This window comes from Balaenoptera physalus (assembly GCF_965194825.1).
Source record: "Balaenoptera physalus genome assembly, chromosome: 8".
Lineage (NCBI taxonomy): Eukaryota > Metazoa > Chordata > Mammalia > Artiodactyla > Balaenopteridae > Balaenoptera > Balaenoptera physalus.
In genome coordinates, this window is record NC_138887.1 from 48411439 (window position 1) to 48423752 (window position 12314).

Genomic DNA, 12314 nt, shown 5'->3' on the forward strand with positions numbered 1-12314 from the left:
CCAGATTTTCATGGGAACTTTCCCAAACTTTAAAATGTTGGCAAGTAATTTAAAATGTAACAAAAAATAAATAAAACAACCAAACACCCTGCGAGTCAAAGAAAACATGGATAGGGGCTCTGTTGGGTGTCAGTTTGCAACCTTCCTTGCAGTTCAACCTTCAGCTTGAAGAAGCAAACTGATACAGAGATAAGTTAAATAACTTGGCCAAGATTAAACGGCAAGTCAGAATAACTGAGTTGGGACTAAAACCCGGTCCTTTTGAATTTAGTTAATGTTCCTTCTATGTTAGGTAAAGAACACTTGGAGATACACTTTAAAAAATGGGTAAGGCTGTGGGCAGAGAGAGGGCGTTCCGGGCAGAAGGAATCCCAAGACCAGTGCCCCCAGGCATCCCGCAATCAGCGAAACTGGGCGATTCCTAAATAGACGAAAGCGAACTTCGGCCTTTGAACGAAGAGACTCAACCACGCATGCGCCTTCCACAGGCGGGGCCGCGGAGAGGCAGGTGGAAGGGTGACGATTTACGACCTCCGCTGGCGACGCTCACGTCTCCTGCCGTAAAGGCTGTGTGTCTGGCGCGTGCGCGTCTTCTTCCTTTTTCGGATTTCCGACGCGGTTGTTGCAGTTGCCTGAAGTGTGTTGCCCGGGCCGTCGCCATGGTGAAGCTGAGCAAAGAGGCCAAGCAGAGGCTGCAGCAGCTTTTCAAGGGAGGCCAGTTTGCCATCCGTTGGGGCTTTATTCCTCTCGTGATATACCTGGGTCAGTAGGAGAAGAACCTGGGAGGAGTCGGGAGGGAACGGGGTGCGGAGGCTGAGACTCCATTTTTGGTCTGGGGCGGGAGAGAGAAACGCGACCACGCCGCGCATGTCCTTTGAGGCTGTCCGGTCGAGTGGGGTCGGTCTCAGCTGAGTTCTAGTTCTTGTTCTGCCCTTTACTTTTTTTTTTTTTCGGGGGGGCGGTCTCTAACAAGTCACGTAATGCCTCCCGTCCTGTTTTTATATCTGTAAACTAGGGGTGACCTACTTTTCTGAGAGAGTTAGGACGACCTGACGTATGTGAAAACAACTAATTCACTCTTTGGCACTAGGTAGGTTTTCAGGGCGTTTATCCTCACCTTTCTAGGTGGGCCTAAGTGGAAAGAGGCCGGTGAACCTCGTGGGTATGCCATTGCTTTGAGGCATGATTAAGACAATAGTTGTTGGTTGCCTCTGCGTTCTCACCGGGAGTAACGGGTTTACTACTGAGGAAACCGAGGCGTAGAAAAGTTCTGTTCCTTGCTGAAGGCCACACAGCTGTCACGTGGGGGAATTATGAACTCAAGCATTGGGGCATCTAGGCCCATACTCTTCACCGCTATGCTGTAGTGCAAAGATTTGTAAGTGCTCAGGCAAATATTTTCACCTAGGGCTGCACATTGGGACTTTATCCTGTTTCTAGCCTTGGATAGTTTTTTTAATTTTAATCTGCCATATTCAGGCAGTATTTTGGAGAGGAAAGAGTCTCAGCTCTGTCAGTTTGACATTTTCTAAAACTCAGGTTCATATTTCAGAATCCTATGATTTTAACTACGTGCTGCTGCTTGTTTTTTTGCCTTTTTTTTTTTTTTTTTTTGGTGTAAGATAAAGTACCTTCACTCAGTCTTGACAGAGTGTTTGACTGTGCTGGACGTTTTCTAGGTAGCTTTGGCTCCGATTTCCCCATGAGTTGCAAGCCAACTGATAACTTGGAAATACTTCAGTATGCTGGACTTGAACAGATACTTTAACGCCCTTATTTTTAAAATATTTTTTCTAATATTCTCGAATTGGATAATTTTAATAAATCTTTTTTTAAAAATATTTATTATTTATTTATTTTATTTATTTTTGGCTGCTTTGGGTCTTAGTTGCGGCATGCGGGATCTTTTGTTGCGGTGCGCGGGCTTCTCTCTAGTTGTGGCGTGCAGGTTTTCTCTTCTCTAGTTGTGGTGCGCAGGCTCCCAGGGCACATGGGCTCTGTAGTTGTGGCACGTGGGTTCCAGAGCGTGTGGGCTCTGTAGTTTGAGGCCAGCGAGCTCAGTAGTTGTGGCACGCGGGCTTAGTTGCCCTGCGGCATGTGGGATCTTAGTTCCCTGACCAGGAATTGAACCCGCGTCACCTGCATTGTAGGGTGGATTCTTTACCAGCGGACTGCTGGGGGAGTCCCTCCTCCCTGATTTTGAACGCATTTTTTTTTTAAATTAATTAATTAATTAATTTATTTTTGGCTGTGTTGGGTTTTCGATTCTGTGCGAGGGCTTTATCTAGTTGCGGCAAGCGGGGGCCACTCTTCTTCGCGGTGCGCGGGCCTCTCACTATCGTGGCCTCTCTCTCTTGTTGCGGAGCACAGGCTGCAGACGCGCAGGCTCAGTAATTGTGGCTCACGGGCCTAGTTGCTCCGTGGCATGTGGGATCTTCCCAGACCAGGGCTCGAACCCGTGTCCCCTGCATCAGCAGGCAGATTCTCAACCAGTGCGCCACCAGGGAAGCTCTTTGAACGTATTTTTAAAAGAAGCATTACTTTGCCAGATATTAGTGACTTTGTATAGGTATCGAAGGTTAGGGCAAGTAATTGGGACAGCCTGCCCTTACAGGCTGTTATTCCCCTCTTTCTTCCAGACTCATCCCCACCTCAGCTTTCACTTAATGGTAGAACGGCCCAGTTTGGCTAGTCAAATACTGGGAGGAACTCTCCTTTTAGCTAAGGAAGGTATGGGGGCTTTGATTCTTCCCCGTCTTTGTACCATCTCCTTTTTCCATTGTTGTGTATATCGGGTTCTGTTTTAGTCTGCTCTTGCTTTCTTTGTCCCTGTGGTTTCTTTGCTGCTCTGTAAGTCTTCGTGTACCTCTCCCTCCTCCCCTTTTTGAAATTCTTTTTCTACTGCCAGAAAGCTGTAGCTGGTTGTTATAATCTGTGTGTCAGGGATTTTGGTCGGAAGAGTAGATAATGCTTTCCTTTTCTACCTCATTTTCTTTTTTGTGCACACCGGCTATATTCTCTTTACTAGCACTACCATTATGGTGATTTTTGGTACCCTAGTGTCCAACTCAGGTGGAGATTGATGTTAAGGCTATCTTTTTGGTGCTTCTTCCTTGTTAATCATTGTCTTTTTCCTTATACTATATCTAAGCTTAATTTCATGTCTAACCTAGTTGCCATGCTTTACTTCTCCACCTTAGCTCTCACTAAAAGCCGCAACTGCAGATTGAATTTCTTGTGTAATTTAGGTTCAAACATACCTTTTAGGGCTTCAGGGAGTATAGTGGGAATATAGTGCTATAAAATCGGACAGATAGTGTCATGATGATAAAGAATGTGTTTGGACAGTTACAACAAAAGGATTTTAATGAGTTACCTGTTGGAAGACAATTCTCCATAGTATCTTGAATTTCTACAAATCTGGTGAGCAGAGGCGGTGACCACCCTTTGTTCCATATTTTTAAGGATGTTTGTAGGGTGAACAGCTTTGGGAAATAGTTCCAGGGCAAAGGGGAGACATGCTCACTGCCCATTATGAAAGATTCTGGTTACCCAATCTCAGGGTTCGTCTCCTAAATGGTAATACTCTGACTATAGCTGTTGCTGGGAGTAATAAACTGTCCTTGTTTCTTTTCTCTTCTTTTTTTCTTAATAACTAAACTTTCTCCCTTAACATTTTTTTTTTTTTAATTTTATTTATTTACTTACTTTTGGCTGTGTTGAGTCTTCGTTGCTGCGTGTGGGCTTTCTGTAGTTGCGGCAAGCGGGGGCTACTCTTTGTTGCGGTGCGCGGGCTTCTCATTGTGGTGGCTTCTCTTGTTGCGGAGCACGGGCTCTAGGCACGCGGGCTTCAGTAGTTGTGGCACGCGGGCTTAGTTGCTCCGCCGCATGTGGGATCTTCCCGGACCAGGGATCGAAACCGTGTCCCCTGCATTGGCAGGCAGATCCTTAACCATTGTGCCACCAGGGAAATACTGTCCTTGTTTCTGACTTGGAATCTTGTATCTTCTACCAGCATCTGTGAAACTGGCGGGCCAGTTTGTTGTCTTGAAAATGGGGTAAAATTTCATACTCCACAGTTCTTGATGCCAAGTCTAATTTTAATCAGTTGTTTCAGCAAATTAGTATATATGTTGTCTAGTTAATTGATATATTTTAAAACGTAAAAGTTTTATTTAATCATATTTTTAATGAGTGTTGATTTAATTAAAAATAACTTGAAATTTTTTTCCCTCTTTCTATCACCAATCTTTGGCTGCTTTATAAAAAGAGTGGTTCATAGGGGATAAAATAAGATATCTTCAATTGTTTCTTTAAAAAAGTTTAGTTTAAAAAAAAATCTCTGCTCTTTTTAGTTCATCCAGTATGATTTGGTTGTTGTGATATCTTTTTTGTGCGTAATGACTAATAATGAAAGAGTGTGTGCTAAGGGCTGCTGTGCTAATTGTGTGTAATATAGGAATAAGGTAGTTTGTCTTCCCTACTGATTAGTTCTGCACATAATCACATACTCTAGTGAAGATTCAAGACTCTTCTGTTGTGCAGGTAAATCTAGGTAATTCTGGTAGATCTGGATATTATTCTAGCTACCCTAGATTTATTTAGACTTTCTCTTATTTGTTTATTTATTTATGGCTGTGTTGGGTCTTTGTTTCTGTGCGAGGGCTTTCTCTAGTTGCGGCAAGTGGGGTCCACTCTTCATCGCGGTGCGCGGGCCTCTCACTATCGCGGCCTCTCTTGTTGTGGAGCACAGGCTCCAGTCGCGCAGGCTCAGTATTTGTGGCTCACGGGCCCAGTTGCTCCGCGGCATGTGGGATCCTCCCCGACCAGGGCTCGAACCCGTGTCCCCTGCATTGGCAGGCAGACTCCCAACCACCGCGCCACCAGGGAAGCCCCCCTAGATTGATTTAAAAAGAAAAAGTCTTGATTGTAAATTTTTTGTCTGCTAGGGTTTTAATTAGTTTTTATTCTCTTTCTGTTTCTTCCCTCCCCATCTCCCTCAGGATTTAAGAGGGGTGCAGATCCTGGAATGCCTGAACCAACTGTTTTGAGGTACCGTTCTTACAAATAAGCATTGCAAGGCAAACATTCATACATTAGTACTAAGTCATGGCAAGCAAAAGAGAAATAGTGGTACGTATTGTAACAGAGCTTTATCAGTCAAGTGTAGTTTTGGGCTGTTGGAAAACTGCAGCAGTTTGCAGACCAGTCTAACTTACGTTATCAGATAACTACTTTCTCTCCCCTTCCTAATTTTTATTGGGTTGGCCAAAAAGTTCATTTGGGTAAGAATGGATAAAGAATGGATAAAGCCAGACGAACTTTTTGGCCAGCCCAGTATATACTGCGTTGGTGTTATAACCATAATGAAACATATTTTAAAAGGAAAAGAACTAACTTATCCTACCACTTTAAAAGCTGAACTGTTTTTAATACCTGTATTCCTGTCTTATCCTTATTCAGATAAATACGGCCTTTTATGTCATTCTAACAAGAGTACAGAGAATTTTGTTTTTTTTTTCACCCAATGTTAGAGTTGATAGCCCGTATATTTTCTAGTTGTTTATCACTTAGGTTGTTCAGTTTTTTAGTATTTCAGATAACAATATAACGAACATTTTTATGTGCATAGGTTTTGATTTATTTCCTTGTCAAAGTGTATGAACATTTGTGACTCTGAAAATGCATTGTCAAATTCCTTTCTCTGAAACAACCTTGCAGTTGTTGGATAAGCACTTGTGAAAACTTCCACACACACAACGCACACAGATACACAGAGTATATATATTCATATACTCAGACATATGTGTGTGTGTATGTATATACGTGTAAAAGCCGTATGTATGCGTGTGTGTGTGTATATGTGTATGTGTGAAGGCAGAATCTGGAACAGGCAGGACTGCTCTGTAGAAAGGACTGGCACTGTCATGACTAGGACCCCTGCACAGGTGCCGTGGGATTTCAGCTTTACCCTCTGTCTTAAGGTATTTCTTGATTGTCCTAACAGACTTTTTACTGGCTGTTCTAGGTCTTCAGCTTCTTCAGACTTCTAATCTAAGCCACTCTTTTCTAGAATGAGCAGAAATAATAATAGTCATGTTACTAACAGTCATTTACAGTGTGTCAGCCACTGTTTTAAGTGCTTTATGTACAGTATCTCTAATTGTCACTTCAGTCCTTCAGAGCCGATCACACAGTTGGTAGGTGGTAGAGTATGTCTGTCTCCAAGGCTTACGCACTTTCCACTGGGTCATGTTGCCTCCCTAGGTAATATGACCTGTTACTTAGCACAGTGCCATCTGATATGAATTTCCTCCATCTTCTCTGACTTGCCAGTCTCTCCTTTCTCAAAGCAAGGGTTTTTCCTTCTTAAGGGTTATTGCCATATGTGCCCTCTTTGTGTCCATTTGTGCTGTTACTCTCTTTTCCCTGATAAAATTCTTCAGTAAATGTTCTTCACTCACTGCTTCCTTTCTTCACTTTTCTCTTTCTTTAACCTTTTATGGTACAGCTTCTTAAAACTGCTTTCAAAGGTCCCCACCAAGCTCCTTTCTTTTAGCCTTTACTCTTTGAACTATCAGTTTTCTTTTTTGTGAAATGGGATTTTAGGTAATGTATCTGCTACTGAGTAGCCGATTGACCTCAGACCAGTTATTTCCTTAGGGAAACAGTACCTTAGGGAACATTGTCAGAGATGGGACTACCTGGGCAAGCTGTATGAACATTTTCCAAGCCCTGAAAGTTACCATCAAATACTTCTTCCCAGGAGGCCATTAACCTTTCTAAGATAAGTTTTCTCTTTTATAAGTTCGGCATACGATCTACTTTGTAAGATTGCGATGAGGATTGAGTAAGAATATTGTGTGTAAAGTATGACAGTGCTTGACAAGTAATGTTTGAGCAGTAAACTATTAATAATAATTTTTAATCTTTCCTATGTCATCTCATTTACCCCACTTCTTTCTCCTGTGAGAACTGTGCTCTAGCTACATGACACTGCATGCTAATCCCAGAATAAACTGTATTTTTTCATGACTTTGTATGCTTATTCTCCCTCAGCCTGGAATGCTTCTTCCTTTCAGTTTTTTTTTTTTTTTTTAATTTAATTAATTTATTTATTTATGGCTGCGTTGGGTCTTCGTTTCTGTGCGAGGGCTTTCTCCACTTGCGGCAAGCGGGGGCCACTCTTCATCGCGCTGCGCGGGCCTCTCACTATTGCGGCCTCTCCCATTGCGGAGCACAGGCTCCGGACGCGCAGGCTCAGCAGTTGTGGCTCACGGGCCCACTTGCTCCGCGGCATGTGGGATCTTCCCAGACCAGGGCTCGAACCCGTGTCCCCTGCATCGGCAGGCAGATTCTCAACCACTGCGCCAGCAGGGAAGCCCTTCCTTTTAGTTTTCACTTGTCTAGAAAAGCCCAATCTCAAATGTCACCTCTTCCCTAAATCTTTTCCCCCTTCTCCTAACTGAAATTGCTCCATTTTTTGTGTTCCTGTAGTATTCTTTTGTGTCTGTCATTCTTTGCTTTGTATTATGCTTGTTGCTTATTTGCATTCTATGTTGTCCTGCAAGTACCTAAAGTAGCTGCCAACTACTTTGGCAACACTTTTTAAATGTTGAATTAACTTAATTAAATGATCCTAACCTCTTGGTGGTTTTGGAACAGGAACTGATACAGCATTTCCTCCTGTACAGTTTTTAGACTAGACCTGCATCCTGAGAAATAGTGTTTTTTGAGCCCCAGGTGATCCAAGATCCAGAGGTGGTGCTAGATGTACCCTTTTGTTGTACTGGCTTCAGTTATCCCACCAAGAGTTGACCCTTCAAAGTTGCAGACTGGATGAAGCAGCCACCGCCCTGCTTTTTATTTCTTCACCTTATTGTCATCTCAGTGCTCCTGTCATTTCTGGTGCTGATGATCATTCTTTTCTGTCATTAGGGACATTGTCTGATTTCTTTCCAGGGATATTTGTGATTTAGGAAGGAACTGAGCAGTGCTGATAAGAGTTGTCCTGTTACAGAATTTCATATACTGTGCTGCTTGCACTGGGGAGACTTGACTAAGAGGTCTTCCTCGGTTACCTGGTCTGTACCCTGAAAGGAATAGACTTGTATCTGCTAGGCTTTTCAGTAATGTAAATGTTTTATTAATATAAAACTTATTTAGCAATATAAAGTTTATTGTTTATATATAAATTTATTTATATAATACTTATGGAGATAATGTGGTTCATGATTTATGGTCTGTTTCCCTTGTTAAGTTGTTAGATTCCTTGGGATTAGGTCCCCATTTGTCTTAGTGTCCTCCTCTTTCACTCAGGATGGTGCATTGTACGTGGTTGGTTGATATGAATGCCTTATTTAAAATGCAGAATTTAGTGAATAAGGGGCAATATCTTAGTAAAACATTATTTAGGCAAAATATATGAATACTAAGTAACTGATAGAATGATTGTTCCCATTATCTTTATAAAGCCAAGGAAAATTTTCTTTTCTCTTTATCTTAGATGCTCATTACCAATGAGGAAGAGACTTCCATAAATGAATAATTTGTTTTCATATCTTAACAGTATGCAAAAATACTTGGGGTTTAATGTGAGATTTTAATACACTTTTGAAAATTGGGAATAGATGCATGTTGGTTTGTTTTATATGCAGAGGGAAAATAATTTCTAAAAATTAACAGAATGCTCAGATTGTCATTTTATAATGCAATTTTATTTAAGTTGACATACTACTAGAAACTACATTTTTAATCAACAGGACTTAGAAGTAAAACACCTCTTGTCTCTTTCCTGGATCTAATAATGATACAACTTTATTTTCTGGGTTCATCAATCCTTCATATCAATATTTTGATTGACCTCAATTTATGTTTTCCTTTTTGTTTATAATAGGTAACTACAATAAAAAGTAGTAAAACTATATTTCTTTAAATAGGTCTCTATGTTTTTTTTTGCTCAATGAGATTGATCCTTCTGCTAACTGAATTTGATAGATGAGTAAACACAAACATAAATGTATACAATCTTCTAATTCTTAAGCTATGTTTAAGAAGTTTTTACTTTGGGGTTTAATTTATTTTTCCTCTTCACAAACATTTTAGCTTACTTTGGGGATAAAGGACTATTTGGTCATCTGGTTTTGGAAGCAATCAATGCAGAGGAACAACATGGAAGGTGTGCGCTGTGGCTGGGATAAGAGATGGGACATCGTTCAGACGTTCACCAGTTGGATGGCACAGGGCTCTTACTTCTCAGATGCGTCTGTGGCAGAGTGGAACCTCTACTGACTTATTTATGATAGACTGTATTAAAATAAATGTTTTTTAACACTGTTATGTCTTGAGTCCTTCTTGAATTGAACATGATAGGACTGTTAGGTAAAAATTTAGCCTTTTGGTACTTTTTCAAAACAGGGAATCTATGTATGTGCCTAGATGCTACTTTAAAAAAATAAGAAAATTTCCAAGTTAATTCCTGTCCATTCACTTAACAAACGGATTCCAGTTTCCCTTTGCAGTGAATTAATAACTCCTTCTGAGATGTTCTGAAGTAGTAAAAGTAGAGACAGCTCTCTGTGACAAACTGAGTCCTTACTTCCTGTACTGCATTGGAGTAACATTCTGATTAAAAGAAATAGGGTTCTTTGGCTGTGTTGGTAGGGAATGGGAATGGCATTGGCGAGTTGTGTGTCTGATTTGTGAGTTAAACGTGAGTCTAAGATTTCCCTCAGTACTGTTAGGAAACTAGAGGTGGGTGGCCAAGAGCCCATAGTGAGCTACACAGAATAGTAACACTTCCTATTTTTTGATAGAAGAAAAGGCATTTAATGGAACTAGTTTTCAGTTCTGCATCCTGGTTTCCTGGGACCTTTATCTGTATTTGAAGCCCCCCTCCCTTTTTAAACTTAGCTTTTTTTGTAATTCTAACAAAATAGATCTATTTACTTAGTTTTGGGAATTGTAATTAATTATAGGAAAGTAGGCCTGAAACAAGATATGATATGGTTTGGGAGGTGCCCATTGGATTGAATGTTTCTAACATCCAGTGTTAGAGAATGATCATGAATGTAATCTCCGGTAACTGGAGCTATCATTACCAGAAATTTCTTATTTCTAATGTAAAACCCTCCTAACTATTTAAGACTATTTCCTCAAGTTTTGTTACCTTTGCCTAGGAGACAAGGAGACAAGACTATTGTGGAGGCTTATTGCATAAGGGGGTTTTAAAGTGGAATTCCGGAGAGCTAACTGCAGGGAAACCGTTTTTGGTATGCAGTTAATGAAATTGCTTTAACATTTCCGTGAATCGGGGCACGTATGATTTTGCTAAAAGCTCTGAGCAGCTTTTAAATCCCCATAGAATTGCTTAAGATTGTGGACTTTTTCCCCCACGCCCTCATCCTTTCTACTAAACGTGTTGTCAGTGAATTTTTGTTTAGTTAGTATTTTGGTGCACATTTTTCTTTTTCACTTAGGGTTTCCAGAAATTGAAATAAAGCTATGGCAAGTGTCCACTTTGATAAAATACTAACATGGATAGGAAATGTAACTTTTTTTTTCTTTCAGGAACTAACTTGTAGCTGTTTATAAAACCCCAGAAGATTTTAAAGAAAGAAATCCAGAATTAAGTGGAAAGGGACCAGTTCCTTGTTCTCACATCTGAGGAAGCTAAGAAACAGAGTTTAAGCATTTGTTCAAGGCATAGGATAAGAGCTGAGACTAGTACCATTTTAATGTCTGTATCTCTGAAGGTTTGTGAAATGTTTATAACTAAGCTCCTACATTTTATTGAATTTTAGATTTCAGGGCAGTGCAATCCAGTTTAGCAAGCATTGGTCTCTGTTCTGTGCTAGGCACTAGAGAGTCCTTACAAATAAGATTATTTCTGATCTTGATTTTACTTAGGCAAACACTGAGCTGATAGGACCTGATTTGAATCCTGGCCCTGCCACTTAGTTCCAACTACCCTTGGTAGAGAAGTCACTTACTCTGTAGACTTGAGTTTCTTCCACAAAATAGGAATAATATTTGCCCCAATGTGTTATTCAGTAAACCAGTGGCTGTCATAGCTGATCCCAGACTAGCATCATCTAGAAGCTTGTTAGCAATGCACTTGTTGAGGTTTTCCTGAATGAGAAACTGGGGATGAACCCCAGTGGTCTGTGTGTGTGATTTAATTACTTCAACCATTGTTTTGAATTAAACTTCTTGTTTTGAGATAGTTGTAGAGTTGAATGCAGTGTAAGAACCCATACAGAAAGATCCCTGTAAACTTTACCTAGTCTCCTCCAGTGGTAACATCTTGTAAGTCTGTATACAATATCAGGATATTGACATTGTTACAGTCAGAACTTTTCCATCACCTCAAGGATCCCTCAGGTTTCCCTTGTAATAGCCAACCTTCCTCCCTCACACCCCATCCCTGTCCCTAACCCCTGGCAACTAGTAATCTGTTCATCTATGATTTTGTCATTTCAAGAAAGTTATATAGGGCTTCCCTCGTGGCGCAGCAGTTGAGAGTCTGCCTGCCAATGTAGGGGACGCGGGTTCGATCCCTGGTCTGGGAGGATCCTGCGTGCCACGGAGCAGCTGGGCCCGTGTGCCACAGCTGCTGAGCCTGTGCTCTGGAGCCCAGGAGCCACGACTGCTGAAGTCTGCGTGCCTGGGGCCCATGCTCCGCAACGGGAGAGGCCACCGCAATGAGAGGCCTGCGCACCGCAACGAGGAGTGGACCCCGCTCACCGCAACTAGAGAGGGCTGGTGCGCAGCAGGGAAGACCCAACACAGCCAAAAATAAATGAACTAATTTTAAAGTTATATAAATGGAATCATACAGGAAGTAACCTTTTGGGATTGGCTTTTTAAACTCACCATAATTCTCTGTAGATCGATTGAGGTTGTGTGTTTATTTATCCAGGTTATTCCTTTTTATTGCTGAGTAGTCCATGGTATGGATGTACATAGAGGACGTTTGAGTTGTTCCCAGTTTTTAGCTGTTATGAATAAAGCTGCTGTGAACATTTGTGAACTTCTTTTTGTGTGATCAATCTGTTTTAGAAAGTCCTGTAGGTGACGGATACAACTCAGATTTGAGAATACTGTCCTAGACTTGCAGTAGCCCTCTTGCTTTCCCATACGCATTAAAGTCTTTTCCACATCCTTTTAAAAGTAAGATCTCCTCACACCCTGATCAAAACTTTCCAGTGGTTTCCTATTTCACTGAGGGTAAATGCCCAAATCCTTTCTATGACCTACAAAACTGTAATCTGGTTTTATGTGCCTTTGATCTCTTCCTCGCCTAGGATTCTTCA

At 41.2% G+C, this 12314-nt stretch overlaps 1 protein-coding gene across 6 annotated transcripts in view; it reads left to right on the forward strand.

The window, feature by feature from the left end:
• TOMM7 (translocase of outer mitochondrial membrane 7) overlaps positions 1 to 9339 on the forward strand; it is a 35570-nt gene extending 26231 nt beyond the window's left edge. Inside the window, exons 1-3 of one of the 6 annotated variants that reach the window (XR_014266751.1) lie at positions 577 to 762; positions 5004 to 5133; positions 9106 to 9339. Coding sequence is in view for 4 of the 6 variants with exons in the window: in XM_082472806.1 (XP_082328932.1) it covers positions 660 to 762; positions 5004 to 5052; positions 6664 to 6679 (168 nt within the window). In the remaining 2 variants the exon portion in view is untranslated. Of the gene's footprint in view, positions 1 to 292; positions 472 to 576; positions 763 to 5003; positions 5134 to 6663; positions 7081 to 9105 lie in introns of those variants that run through there. The other 5 variants (XM_082472806.1, XM_082472805.1, XM_082472807.1 and 2 more) reach the window with 5 other exon arrangements.
• The last annotated feature ends 2975 nt before the right edge of the window (positions 9340 to 12314 follow it).